This window comes from Loxodonta africana, chromosome 8, assembly GCF_030014295.1.
Source record: "Loxodonta africana isolate mLoxAfr1 chromosome 8, mLoxAfr1.hap2, whole genome shotgun sequence".
Classification (NCBI taxonomy): domain Eukaryota; kingdom Metazoa; phylum Chordata; class Mammalia; order Proboscidea; family Elephantidae; genus Loxodonta; species Loxodonta africana.
Genome location: NC_087349.1, coordinates 51274099 through 51289868, shown reverse-complemented (window position 1 = coordinate 51289868; position 15770 = coordinate 51274099). Strand labels below are relative to the sequence as shown.

The 15770-nt window shown below is 33.6% G+C and overlaps 1 protein-coding gene across 7 annotated transcripts in view; it reads left to right on the top strand.

The window, feature by feature from the left end:
• HGF (hepatocyte growth factor) overlaps positions 1-15770 on the top strand; it is a 91980-nt gene that overhangs the window by 62027 nt on the left and 14183 nt on the right. For 2 of the 7 annotated variants that reach the window (XM_064289920.1, XM_064289919.1), the window contains exons 13-19: positions 126-164; positions 1309-1405; positions 4509-4583; positions 5436-5582; positions 6085-6191; positions 6321-6466; positions 10278-14011. In XM_064289920.1, the coding sequence (XP_064145990.1) occupies positions 126-164; positions 1309-1405; positions 4509-4583; positions 5436-5582; positions 6085-6191; positions 6321-6466; positions 10278-10454 (788 nt within the window). In that variant the 3' untranslated portion in view covers positions 10455-14011. Of the gene's footprint in view, positions 1-125; positions 165-1308; positions 1406-4508; positions 4584-5435; positions 5583-6084; positions 6192-6320; positions 6467-10277; positions 14294-15770 lie in introns of those variants that run through there. The other 5 variants (XM_064289925.1, XM_064289924.1, XM_064289921.1 and 2 more) reach the window with 5 other exon arrangements.

Genomic DNA, 15770 nt, shown 5'->3' with positions numbered 1-15770 from the left:
AAAAGTCAAGAAGTGTGGTAAATTATCCAATTCTTGGATGTTTGGGTATCTCCAGGTAGCTTTTCCTTTACATAACAGAAATATATATATGAATAAATTGTGTACGTATATATTTATTTTTACAGGTGAAGGTGATACCACACCTACAATAGTCAACTTGGACCGTAAGTAAACTTTCAAAATCTAAAGTATCTCTGAATCTCTCTATATCAGAAATGATACTATTTTATTCATAGAAAAACATCACTGTATTAACTTCCATCATAAAAATGAGTTCGAACTATTTTTCTTAATTATTTTTTTCTGTGTGCATAAGTTAAGAAGTTACAAAGGCAACTGCACACTGAATATCAGAATTCAATTCTCAGAAAATCTACAAGATATTATATTTGATTTTTAAAGAACATTTATATTGGCTTTTAATTTGGGGCACAATGAATATCATGGGCCTTAACCAGAATGCTGAAGTCAGAAAGAATGAAATGGGAGAGGTTGAAAAATTGTGCAATCTCTCTTCCATTTAATTGTCAAAGCTCTTTGCATGCCCTCCAGTCTGCCAGGCACAAGATGACACAATCTGAGAGGCTCAGTTAGTCCTTAGTTTAAGAAGATCTGTTGAGTGCTGCTTATTTTTTGTTTTCACATATTTTTTGGGCTGAAGGAAGTTAATCAAGTGTTTTGATCTTAAAAACCACCTGTTGTGCCCCAGGCTGAGGAAACAAATAGAAATCTCTTCTAGACCATGGACAAGAGCAGAAAGGAACACAGAGGAAGGTCAGGATAAAGTTCACTCTGAAGAATTCTCTGTTATATCACTTGAACATAATGATTTGGACATGATAATTATGTCATTTGAAACACAATTTCAATAAATATCGTGTTGGCAACATGTTCAAAATGGCTTAACATTCTTATTGTGCAAATTCAGAAGTAATAACTAGAAATAGCTTTCCCCCCTCCCTCTCCCTCTCCCAGGCTATTGTTTTCAGTAATGTTTGGAACTAATCATTACAAATAACATTGTTTCATTTTATGTTGAGTTTGGGGAGGGAAATACAACTAGAAGCCACTGCCACTATCATGACAATCCTGTCCGCCTTGAGCTGACTAGTTATCTATGTTACTCAGCTCTTAGATGGGGGTACAAGTGTTTTTGGCTTGATTTGGCACTCTGGTCACAATATTTACTCTTTCTCCGAAATGTTCTCTGACATAATACAGGAGTTACATTTGTCTAGTTGTCATTGCATTTAAGAAAGCCAAGAAGCACTAATTATTTTAAAATGTTCTGTTTGGTCCTGTTTTCAGATCCTGTGATATCATGTGCCAAAACAAAACAATTGCGAGTTGTAAATGGAATTCCAACGCAAACAAATGTAGGATGGATGGTTAGTTTGAAATACAGGTAATTATTAATTGGCACAAATCATACATATCTAGGCTGTTCGCAAATGTATTCCCAGCAGTATGGCCACATATGGTCATGCAAGCTGGGCACTCAGTTGAGTGGGTACAAGAGTGAACTGATCACATTCCACTTGCCACATTGTGAGCCCTAAATTTTGCAATTTGTTCTTCCAGATATAGTGCCTTTTTAAGTATTCAGAAAGGTCCCATATGTGTTGCAGTGTCCCTAATTCCAAGTGACACTTTAGTTCTGATTAAGCAAAATACACAGAGGACCTACTTATACTCTACCATTAATATACCATAGTAAAACCAAAAAGCCAAACCTGTTGCTGTCGAGTCGATTCCGACTCATAGCCACCTTATAGGACAGAGTAGAGCTGCCCCATAGGGTTTTCAAGGAGTGGCTGGTAGTTTCAAACTGCCAACCTTTTGGTTAGCAGCCAAGCTCTTAACCACTATACTACCAGGGCTCCATAGTAGTTACATTAAATATGTTAATATTTTCCCAGTCTATAATATTATGACTTTATTTTCCAATGTGTCCATGAATACCAGAAATTTCATATTTGTGTTCAGTTTCTGACTTTTTTCCTAGTAATTTTAATGAAAAATACCAGTAATTCTAAATTCTAGAGTCTGTTATTAAGAAAAGGATTAGCAAGCTATATTGATAGTTGAATATTCTTGATATTATAGTACTCAGTGTGGATTAAAAAAATTTCCTGACATCTTTACTTCTCAGTGCTCATAAGAATCAACCACTATGCAAATTGTATTCAGCTTAGTAATTACCACATAATTACTAAGCTGAATACAATTTGCATAGTGGTTTCTATATAAAACCACTATGCAAATTGTATTCAGCTTAGTAATTATGTGGTAAGAATTAGGTATACCTACTCCTAACTTATCAACATGGTTAGCTTCCAAAGACCAGGTCATTATGCAAAAAATGGCATTATGAGAAAATGGAGGATGGCCACATTGAATCACAAAGTGGAGGATGACTACATCATTACATAACTTCCAAATCATATCATTAAATAACTGCCAAACAGCTAAGAATATTGGCCCAGCCAAGTTGATACGTAACCTTAACAATCACAGCCAGTGTTACTCTCACCTCACACCTCAGCGTTTGTTACTGCCAGATATACGTCATTAATGTGGAAAATAGCCAGATGGTATTTTTTTTTACTATTGTAAATGCAAAATGCTAGATAAAGTGGTAGTTGATAAGTGAGGAATGGGTGTATTGAAAATAGGAGGTAACATAAAATCTGATCTCACAACCTTCCATGTCATATGTAGATTATACTGGATGATAAAAAAATAGAATGTTAAAATGTCTGTCTATATGAATTTCTGTAAGAACGTCATCCTGCACAATACCCCCAAAATATTCTAGCCATATTTCCCTCTGTTTTCTAGATACCCCAAGTTTCTCCCCCCACCCTAAGCCCTTTTTTCCCACTGTTTTTTGTGGCTTTCTTCCTCCATGTTTTGGGTTTGGAAATTCCTTTTCGTTCCTCAAATCCCAATTTGAATGTCTCTTCTTTGTGGAAACTCCCCCTGTTTCTTCACCTCTAGCCTCCAATAGTAAAGGAACAAATAACCGATTTTACACAGTGACATTAAGTAGGATAGAGGCAATTTGAAACTGAAGTTCTTTTATGAATAAGCCATTTTTTGGCAAGAATGGAATTTGCAATCCTTTGATAAACATATACCTCAGTAAACTTGAGATTACTGTAATGTCGTGAAAGATGGCCTAAAGCTCTCTTTGGTATGTCACTCTCAAGGAGGAATCTGTCAAATCTCATAAATATTTATGCCAGATAATTCTAGTATAGTAACTGTCCTAGGTGGGTAGTTCTGAAATAGAATCGTGAAACTAGCCAAAATATTAAAGCTGATTGTGTAGCATGAAGATGTAATAAAGGCCATGAAGATTTAATTAAAGATTTGGAGTGTTTAATTTTCTATATTGCAGAAAATGCTCAAAGAATTCACATCTTTGAGTTAACTAGTGATTCTTTGCTAATCTCCTAACCTCCAGGGAAAAAAAAAGAGCCATCTACTTTTGAGTTATTTTTACCAGTTGGAGAATGTACAGGGATGTTCCTTTGGTAATCTCTATTTAAAATTCACAAAGAAGCAGGTGAAAGTCTTTTTCATCAGGTTATAGTACTACAAGCTTTAAAAAAATTTTTTTTTCTTTTTAATCCAAGTTCTTAGTAATAACAGCTGTTTAGTTATTCTTCCAAATAGAATTTAAATAGAAATTAAAACATGATATTGTACTTTTATCCTCCTGTGTGGCAAAGACCGTAAATAACTGGTCTTAGTCTGGGAATCTTCTTGTATTACTCTCTGAAGCACGGAACATCTGTACTCTTTGGAACTATAAATTGTGAGAAGTTGTACTTTTTTCCATGTCTCTGCCAAAAAATAATGGAGTTACAGAATTTGGATATCAGTGAATACATGTAGTAGTATTTATTATTCTCTACAAATGTTTTACAGTTTCCTAGATGATCTGTCCTGCAAAATATTTTAAATTTTATAAGTGAAAAATTATAGTGCTGGTATTAAACTGAACAGATGCATTCAAATTCAGTTATGTCTAAGATAACATATCAGAACTAAATAACAGTAGTAAAAGAAGAAATTAGCATACAAACATACATTGGTACCACTAGATAATTTTGGGTTTAAATAAAATGCGAAATTACATTTTTTAGAATTACTTAATTTAAAATAGGTCCTTTTTTTTTAACATTCTAATTATCCCATATTTGTTGCACATACTCTCTCAGAAGGGTAGAGATGCTGTGTAGTGACTGAATTCTTTAATTTACACAAAAGGAGAAAAAGTTTTCATCAAAATCTGATCACATTACAAAAAACAAAAGTGCTAGGTCTACCAACAACAAATACCTCCCGTCAGATAAATAGAATACTTATCTGGTTGAGTTGGTTTCTACATTTTCTCCTCTAATGGGTTTATTTTTAACAAACAGAGCCATAGGCTCTGCATTAATTGGCAGACACTTTCTGCACAGATGTTACTCGTTTCTCTTTCCTCTTTCTCATAGAAATAAACATATCTGCGGAGGATCATTGATAAAGGAAAGTTGGGTTCTTACCGCAAGACAATGTTTCCCTTCTCGGTAAAGTCTTCTTAAAACAAATATTTGTTTTTAGAATTTTTAAATATGTGTGTTTTCCACTTTCTTTTAAGACTAAAAGTGTTTATTTATTTTATGGAGATTGACAGTGTGGAGTGAACGAATCGATTTATTTTTCAGATTTACCTTACAAAACTCACTTTGACTTCTCTTGTACCTACTTACTGGTACCAATTCCATTCACCTCTTTTCACAATTAGCATAGTCTGCAGGGTATTTTCCAATACTCTAACTTGGATAAAAATATTGCAAAATTATGCAAGTGACTTAGACCTCAACCTCCTATTTGCACTCACTGTATCTAGATAGAAATACTTTTGCTGAATTACCAATAAAAATTTCTCAATCTTCACTTATCCTTTTTTATGTAAAAAGTCTCAATCATCATGGGAATAATTTTTAATGAAAATTTGCCTAAGGAAAAGATGAGGTAGCATAAATAGGCTTATTTCCTGATTCTCATCAAATTCTCTTGATGTATAAACCTTCAACCCCCATTAACAAACCAAACATCTACAAATTTCAGATAAATAAAGGAAAATTGTAGTAAATTATAATTCATACAATGGTCTTTACCTGAGAATGTTTCACAAGTGACTTTCTCTGTAGCAAATATAAGTTTTGTAACCAGCCATTCAGAATTCCAGAAATTTAAAAGCTCTTTCTGCTTATATATTCTTGAAGCATTCAAAATCTCCCTTAATTTATTATACTTAGAGTAAAAATTTAAATTTAGGTTATTTTACTGCCCTTATAAGCTAAAATAACAATATATATGGGTTATATTATAAAATTTAGGGTCAACTCTTACATTTTATTTATTTATTAATTTAGAAACAAAGATTTGAAAGATTATGAAGCTTGGCTTGGAATTCATGATGTCCACGGAAGAGGAGATGAGAAACGCAAGCAGGTTCTCAATGTTTCCCAGTTGGTATATGGGCCTGAAGGATCAGATCTGGTTTTACTGAAGCTTGCTCGGTTAGTTCCTTTGGAAGATTTTGTATTTTTAACCTAGACTAGAATTGTTGAAGTATTTTCTTCAGCTGTATGGCCATCCTTTCTCTCTAATAATTTATTAGAAGATTTATTATAAAGACCATATATCATACACATAGAGAGAGAAAGAGAGAGAGAGAGGGGCATTTTTAAAAATGAAGTTGGCCAACAGTCTAATCTTCCTGCTTTAATACTGAAAGCTGAATGAGCTGTTATTTGGTAACTTTACTATGTAAAATAATGATGTGGTTTTAAAAATATATGACAGTGACTCTTTTATTCTTAAATAATAGCAGAAAAATGACTCATCTTTCTACTATCTATTCTTAATTTCTATATTATATATTAGACATTGCTGCCCTTTTTTAAGATAACAAGACTGTTCACTCTATCTAAATATATGAAACACAAATAAACATTTTATTATATAAATTTTGTGTTGGCTTCATTCAAGAGTATTTATCATTATATTTTCTATTTTCAGGCCTGCAGTCCTAGATGACTTTGTTAGTACAATCGACTTACCTAATTACGGATGTACAATTCCTGAAAAGACCACTTGCAGTGTTTATGGTTGGGGCTACACTGGATGTAAGTGTTTTGTGAAAAAAAAGCAGTATCTAGCAATGTCATATTTATTTTATAGAAACCATTCATGTTTATTTTTTTTTCACCATTACCTTGTGCTCATTAACTGTGTATTTCTTTGCTCCATTCTAGTGATCAACTCTGATGGTCTATTAAGAGTAGCTCATCTCTATATTATGGGGAATGAGAAATGCAGCCAGTATCATCAAGGGAAGGTGACTCTGAATGAGTCTGAAATATGTGCTGGGGCTGAAAAGATTGGATCAGGTCCATGCGAGGTAAAAAGGGAGCCCTTCAATAAGAATGTATGGTATCGATAGCATAGTTTCTCATGTTTACTTTTTTCTCTGTGTATTTTTCTCAAATCAAAATCATTGTGTTCTAATCTGTTCTAGGAGAGAATTGGGGAAGGTAACCCAATTCAGTCCCTGCAAATTTCTTTTAACTTAACAGTAAGACAACCCAGGCTTCATTAATAGCAAACTGCGATGGCATTTTTCTCTCAAAAACAATAAACAAATGTAGCTAGAACTCTAAGGGAAAACTATTCAAATCATAAATATCCAATATGCAGTTTGATAAAATAGCTTGCATTTTTCTAAATTTATCTTCCCCAGATTTTCCTAAATGAATCCCACTAGTTATTAAAAGATGCATGGCGGGTATTAAATTTTTCCATGTGCTTTTGGTTAGTCTGGTGTGTGTGTGTTAAAGAAATTTTGTTTAAAGAAAACCTAAAAGGTCAAAGTTTTTGACTTTAAGAGCATGCATATTTTCATTTGCTAGGCAACTCTTCTTTTAACTTGGAAGGGTTCCTTTCCCTATTTTACATAGACAAGCTGTTAAACTATTATTATAGATTTTCTAATTTGAATGTGAGAGACAAGATCTCTAAACTTAAGAGTTGTGGAAGTGGGGAATACTATGTGTAACAAGGCATAGAATGAGTTAACTAATAGTGAAATGTCCTTTAACATGGAAGGAGGACATGCAGGAAAATGTCCTAAATACAGAGCAAAAATATCTAGGTAAAAAAAAAAAAAAAAAAATTAAATGTATTGCTCTGTGGTCTCCTCCCTGAAAAAAAAAAAAAAAACAGTTTACTAAGACGAAGAATTTTGAGAACTGCTCCAAATAATATGGTTGGAAACAGATTATGTGATTATAACTACTTTTTAATTTAGTGTCTTTCTAGGAAATCATATTACTAAGAAATAAATATGCACCTCCCCTCCCCATCAAGAGATTCAAGCTGGTCTCAATCTTAGATGTCATCTAGGAAGTTGTGTACTTATTACAATCTTATTGCCAGTACTAAAATACCTTTAAAACTGCTCTTCAGGAATGGCCTTTAATCCGGTTTATCATTTTTGCATTCTTAATGTAGTTTTCTTACTTTAGCATTATTTTCCCCTTATCCTGTATTTGTCATTTCTTATCTTTATTGACAAGTCTTGACTTCAAATTGATTCTGCCACTTCTCAAAAGTGTGCTTATCCTCCAGAATGTTCTATTTCCTACATCATTGACATTTGTTGCTGTTAGGTGCTGTCAAGTCAGCTCTGACTCACATCAACCCTATGTACAACAGAAGGAAACACTGCCTGGTCCTACACCATCCTCACAATCATTGCTATGTTTGCATTATTGCAGCCACTGTGCCAATTCATCTCATTAAGGGTCTTCCTCTTTTTGTTGACCCTCTACTGAGCATGATGTCTTTCTCCAAGGCCCGGTCCTTCCTGATAACATATCCAAAGTACGTGAGATGAAGTCTTGCCATCCTTGCTTCTAAGGAGCATTCTGGCTGTACTTCTTCCAAGACAGATTTGTCCATTCTTCTGGCAATCCATGGTATATTCAATATTCCTAGCCAACACCATAATTCAAATGCATCAATTCTTTGTTCTTCCTTATTCACTGTCCAGCTTTCACATGCATATGAGACGATTGAAAACACCATGGCTTGGGTCAGGTGTGCTTTAGTCTTCGAGATGACATTTTTGCTTTTTCAGCACATTAAAGAGGTCTTTTGCAGCAGATTTGCCCAGTGCAATACATCATTTGATTTCTTGAATGCTGCCTCCAGGGGTGTTGATTATGGATCCAAGTAAAATGAAATCCTTGATAACTTCAGTCTTTTCTCCACTTATCATGATGTTGCTTACTGGTCCAGTTGTGAGGATTTTTGCTTTCTTTATGTTAAGGTATAGTCCATACTGAGGCTGTAATCTGATCTTCAGCAGTAAGTGCCTCAAGTCCACTTCACTTTCAGCAAGCAAGGCTGTGTCATCTGCATATCACAGGTTGTTAATGAGTCTTCCTCCAATCCTGATGCTGCGTTCTTCTTCCTATAACCTAGCTTCTCTGGTTATTTGCTCAGTTTACAGATTGAATAAGTATAGTGAAAGTTTACAACACTGACCTGACACAAACTTTTCCTGATTTTAAATCCTGCAGTATCCTGTTATTCTGTTTGAACTGACATTTAAAACTATGTAATTCAGCTACTGAAGGAAATTAGAAAAAGAAATTCCCCCAAGTGTTTATATAATTGCATCACAATACAATAATAGTAGAATAGAATCACATTTAGTGAAAATCTTTCAAAGTGCTTTGAAGAGTTCTGAACTCATTCATATCAGTAATCACTGGTGTATTTATTTGAAAATCATTTTTTCTTCTTCTTTTTTTTTTTTTTTTTACCTAATGTGACATAATTCATACCAAGTTCCTTAGAACAAACTACTCTTCCTCACTATTTGGGCTCTTACCCTTCCCCCTTTGATTTTCTCCATCTTAGAATGTCCGTGGCTCTCTTCTTTCAACCTGCCTTGCAGGACAGAATTATAGCAGTGATTTAATCTGTTTCACCACATGAATGTTGTGAGAAAATTAGAGAGTCCTAAACACTCTTCCCCACGTATGGGGCCAAAAGCCAGTCATTGCATCTGTAGGAGACTGCATGGTGGATGCAAGTGATACAGCACCTTTGTGATGATTATATATAACAATATACGTAAATAAATGTATAACTACCTATGAATAAATAGCATGTGTATGTACAAATTTGTATATATATATATATATATATCAAAAGCAAAGAAAACCAAACCTGTTGCTGTCAAATCAATTCCAACTCATAGCGACCCTATAGGACAGAGTAAAACTACCCCATAGAGTTTCCAAGGAGCAGCTGGTGGAATAGAGCTGCCAACCTTTGGTTAGCAGCCATAGCTCTGAACCACTGTGCCACCAGGGCTCCACACACCCAGGTACACACACACACACAAATGTCTCTCTCTCGCATTTATATGTAACAATACAGTAGGGTTACCACACAAGAGGTGATATAAAAATCATAAACTACTCTGTAGAAATGAAGTAACTTTCAAAAGAGAGGTTCTATACATATATTAACTGCTAATACCAACAAGAAGTGGAGGAAAATCCCTTCTGTATGCTAGGAAAACCAATTTTAAAGGCGCAAATGAAATTATTTTATCAACTCTATAAGTTTTTATTTAACTTTTAAAGATCATCCTGGGGTTGGAGGTGGAGAAAGAAAAAAAGAGCTTTAGAAATAAAAGAAAATTTAATGCAGTATAATCATTAAAAGTGTATGATTACAAGTGGATTTCTTTTTTACTTATGCGTTCTGCATTTTCCAAATTTTCTGTATTGAACATATTTTGAACACTGGAAGAAAATAAAAATAAGTATAAAAATCTACCTTGTTAAATAATTATCAAATATAATGGTTGTGTATATTAGCTTGCATTCAACCAAGGCAAAGTATACTTTAAAACGTGAGTGAATATTTTAGAAAAGACAAAGTCATTCTTAAGCGAAAACTACACATAACAGAGCACTTTGGATTTCTGCACTTTCTTAATTGGCTAATTCAACAGAAAGACAACCCATGACACAGAGTTTTTTTACTTCAGTTGTAGCTATTTTCTTTGTTTTCATATGCGCCTTTGAGATACAACATAATATAGGATAACTCTAAGGACTTTTCTTTTTTTTTTTTTTTCAATTGCCAATATAATACTTTGTCGTTCTTGTTGTTTCCTGTTTTCTTCCTAGGGGGATTATGGTGGCCCCCTTGTGTGTGAACAACATAAAATGAGAATGGTTCTTGGTGTCATTGTTCCTGGTCGTGGATGTGCCATTCCAAATCGTCCTGGTATTTTTGTCCGAGTAGCATATTATGCAAAATGGATACACAAAATTATATTAACGTATAAAGTAACACAGTCATAGCTGAAGTGTGTCTGATGCTTCCATCAAGAGAGCTCTTTTTTACATGAAGATTTCAGAGAATGTGGAATTAAAATGTCACTTACAACAACCCGAAGACAACTACTTGAGTGTCAATTTTGTTAAGATACTCATTAATATTTGTGGATGTTTCTTTTGTTTTGTTTGTCATTGCTATTTTGTAAATGTTGAAGTGAATTAAGGTACCTGCAAGTGTAGTAACACATCTCCTGAAGATACTTGAATGGATTACAAAATGCAAAGGTATAATCACTAGATGATAAAAGATTTAAGGGAAAAGATCTACGCTGCTTTCCAAGGTTAGATCCTTAATAATGCATAAACCACAAGCTACATGTTGTTTTAACCTCACCACAACCATTTATTACCTTATGTCCTTAAATTGTAACTTTATATTAAATTATATTCCCTTTCATATGCCACAGATTATATTTCATGCATTTCTCCTCACCCTGTATCCTGCTATACAACTACACAAACATACTTTAGCAAACACCCCCATACCCCCATGCCTGGGTACACATGTGTATACATTAGAGTTCAAATTGCATTGTATCTAATGTAACCTAAACCATTTTAAAAGTGTGTACCTTAATTTCTAAAGAACAATAGAAATATTAAGAAAAGGTGCAAGATGGAAGAGCCTAGGTCCTTCTTCATATATAATCTGCAGCTGAATTTCACTGATTGGCACTTAAAGTGTAGTCATGATCCACAGAGTTAAAGGATGCCTAGTCCAGGTGTTTACATATATTTGTAATCCTAGTTATTTTATGTAGCTTCTAATTCTTACATGGAAGAAGGGTAATATGTATGTTTGTGTTATTTCTTTTCTCCAAACTTAACCCAATTATTTTATGCAAGATGTTTTCTGATCTACTTTTCTAAATCATTTCTTAGCTTCATGTCAAGATAAAGAAGTTAAAAGTATTTTGGTCATTAAATATAATTTTAAGATGAGCCGATGTGATTGGCTTTTAGCTCGCTCTCTTTATAGTTTCAAAAATTATTTAAGGGGAAAATTTCTACGTATCTCCAAAGTTTTGTAAAGCTCATTGTCAATTCATGCATTGAAGCATATATTGGAAAAAAAAATACTTTTCTCACTTGCAAATCTTTTAGCCTAATATAATAAAGTTTTACTCATATAAAAGGAAAAAAAAATAAGGAAAGGAATTAGCTTATCTAAAATTTGTATTCAATTATTTTTTTAAAAGTAGAATTGAATTTGCTGAATGCGATATTTTATCAAGATATCTTCATTTTCCCTTACTTCATTTTACACAGATCTTTCCTAATGCCACGAAAATATTTATTCAATTTCCTTATTGTGGTATCATAATAGCCAAGTTATTGTATTAATTATCATATTTGTCACAATTGGTTAAATCATATATTTTTCAAGAAATAGGATAACAAAGGATAGACTTCCTGAATTTTCACATCTTCCAGTTCAAAAGACCTGCATCCCCATTTCTCTGACTTGATTCCTTAAATGATCTCTATTAAAGCCAGGAGACTGAACGATGCTCACAAAGCTCTACAGAATTCTGTTCAGTCTTGAATAAAAAGGTTTTAAATTTACTACAGGGCTTAATCTACAGAGTATCAAAATTCACATGCCTATTTTTTTTTTTTTATCCAGATTGTGCCTTATTTCTCTGTAAATGGTATGTGGTGATATCAAGAAACTTACAGGGGACACAAAGAGAGCTCCAACAAGTTACCAGTCCATACCATCTTATCTGGTTGTATTCTTGCTACTCTTATAAAAACCCATTATACAACACATAATTTTAATCAAAACACATAGAAATTTCAAAAGCATATTGTCTAAATATTAAACTATTTTTTTTGTGTAGTTTTCTTCTTTTTTTTCCTCTGTCTTGACCACATTATATTAACTCCCATAGTTCCCCGCCCCGACCCACTGACCTGGCCTCATTTTATTAATACACATAGTAATGATATTTGTAAAATATTTAGACAAATTTCAATACTTTTTAAATACTTCCTTCATATCTTTCCCTCTAAATTTCCATGCAAAGAAAGATAGAGACTACCCAGGTATTAGATGAAGTTAACTCTTAGGCATTTTGAACTCTGTGTTTTCAATTTCATTAGAGGATAAAAACAGCACCAGTGAATCTTCAAGTGTAGTGTACAAAGCAGTTCTTTTTTCCAGGGCAGGTTTCCTTTGTGATAGAAGGAAATTGGTGGAATGGACAATGAAAGATGAACAAGATCCGTGCTATTTTACGTGGTACCCACTGCCCACTAAAGCAGTGGGTTTTACATGGTAGGACAGGGTATAATCATCCCATTAATCTCTGGTGAAAGATGCTATTTACTGGGTACACTATTTACTTTTTCTTAACCAACTGCAAAAAATGAAAAAGCCCAGTTTATCGCAAAATCCACTTTATTTCAAGTCATGTACAAAATGACCGTTAAGCAGTTTTCAATGTTATTTTTGTTTTATTGCTTGAGTAATGGTTATGTGATGTTTTAATTATAGACATTTTCTTATGTCTACTGGGAATAGAAATGTAAAATGAAAATATTTGTCATAATGCCTCTGCCGTGCAGAAGGGATGATAATCCTTTTGTATACATCTTTAGTTTTATTGTAAAATATGTAATGACTTTTGCCTATTAGCTGTGGGCAGGTCCTCAGTAAAATGGTTTATATTGAGTCAATCTCTAGTATTAACAGGCTCTTGCTTGCTATCTGAGTGTTTCTATGGAAAATGTGAGACACTGGAAGGCAAGAAAAAATAACAATAATGGCATGTGATAGCAAAACTGAATTTCACTTATTCCTGTGAATATTTCTTGTTGGTACCAATGGTACTGTACAAAGTGGATGTTATAGCCACAGCATTCTCTTCAAAAGAACACTGTCAAGATGTGAGAAATTGCTATCAGGCATTTTCTTGTTGTTTCTAAACAATCTTTTAATAATGAAAAACTGTTATTGTAATATCGTAATCAGGAGGTAGGGAATACTTTGTGAGGTCTTATACTGCAAAACCTAAAATTGACTTACAAAGTTTCAAAAAATAACTACTTTGAATCAATTATATCAGGGGTTGTATGAAGAAATTACTCTTCATGATAAAGTCCCAAAAGAATTTATCTTTCAGCACTCATCTGAATTCAGAACTAAGAAGTTACTAATACAAAATAAAACAAAAACAAACAACAGTGACAAAAATAAAGAGTTAAAAATCTTTGGACACTATAAATCTTGACAGTGTAACTTTTAAGTAGTTTTATTTCTATTTGTATAGAAAGTTTCTGTCTTTAGGAAACTAAAAATGGAATACTGTGGATGTTATGACTGTTTGTCTTGTATGTAAATAGAAAATCGATAAGCTGCCTATTGAGTGGTATAGCTGGATGCTTACCCAAAAAAGGGAACACTGTGGTTATGACTTGTATTATAAAGTTTCTGTAGTTAATAAAGTTGTTATTTTTGTAACCTTGCTTATATTATTATTAATAAAATATTTTATCAAAATTCTCCCTTTCTTATAATTATATTCATGGACATATTAAAACTTTCCTTAGGACTTTCATAGTGAAAACAACAATGGCAACATTGATTTCACTGACAGAAATTACTTATTCCTCTTTGCAAGAGATGTCATGTAATTTGTTTATAGAACTAAGACAAAAAAATTTTACCCAACCTCTATCCACAACAATCTCAGTGGTTTCCAGTAAGCCACTAATCTCAAAGCAACCCAATTTTCTTTGTGAGCCCATCCTCAACCTCCTTATCTAGAAGTCAGCACTTCTTCAGCCTGCTGCTGTGTTCGTGTATGCTTCCTTTTCACTTCTTACAATAGTCTGCCTATGACTGCATTAGATTTGTATTGTTTTATTTTCGAATTTGTCTCTTCTACTATAAAATGTAAGTGTAAGTATTCAGTCAGTCTTATTTGCTAGAAGGATGCAATACGATGTAACTTGCTAATATGTGCAAAATATTGTCATGAATGATTAAATTCCTTTACCGTATCATTATATATTACAAAAAAAAAAAGGTAGTTTTAAATGATCTTAATCTGTAGTACCCCTTCAAAATACGAATTAACTTCATAATAAATATGAATCATATTGATTCATTTAATTTAAGTTAGAAGCAAGTTTGGAAGAACTAATTTGAATGATCTAACCAAAAAGAGTCCTGATTATCTCAAGTTATATTATACCATCCTATCCCTATAAAAGTTAGCTCTACTCATTCTTTTTGGCATAGTTATGGATCTCCAACAATGACTGATGTATCTAATTCTATAGAATATGTTAAAATATCCAAATTTATTAATGATTACAATTATTCATTTATGGTGCCAGTAAAATTATTTCATACATACTTTTTTTATATATACACACATATGTGTATATACACACACATATACATATATAGTTTATTTTTTCCTCTAAATTTTTATTTTTTTCCATCTATTTTTTAAAACTCCATTCCTGTCTAAACCTACATTCTGTGTTATTTTAAATAGGATGCACAATGTACCAAGTTCACAAGTTCTTAGTGTGTAGGACTGTTTGGAGCACAGTATAGACCTGACACTGTTCTAATGGCGTGATCAGCAGGCATTTATTACTGAATGAACAAACAGAGATGAGTAGAACATCAAACATCATCATCAGCCGAGGTTCCCTGAAGTTAAGCTCTCATCCCAGGCTGGGAATGTTACGGCTGTATCCAAATGTGCCCCACTTCGCACCAAGGGTGAGGAACCCGGAAGCCCCTATGCTCCGGGTTAAAATACTAGTAAGCTACAATGATTACCTGCCAAACAGCATGTATAGAAAGAGTGTAGGGGAAAGAGACAATAAAAGGAGAAAGGAGAAACAAAAGGGGAAGGCCCTCTGTGGGCAATTGACATTACTCATTGCCCCTCTTCGGGGCGGGTGACCATCTTTGGATCAGCTATTCTAGAATTACTTGTGTCAGAGAACAACGCTTCCTCCTTTATCCCAGTGAGATAGTTTCAGGTCTGCCGGAGGGCAATCATCTCTTCCCCTAAGGCGCATCTTTTGTGTCTACTAGTAGCTATGATAGAAAGAGTGAGGGTAATTAAGTACAGTACCCCTGTGCATCCAGAAGAAAGGCCCAGGAAAGCTTATTGGAGATACGCTATTTGAATAGGGTCCTTAATAAAGCAAGACACCAAGCTATGTAAATATCTGGGGTTTGATAAATAAAATCGGAATATATATATATATATACGTTTCTTAGTGTACTCAAATTACTTTTATTTATTT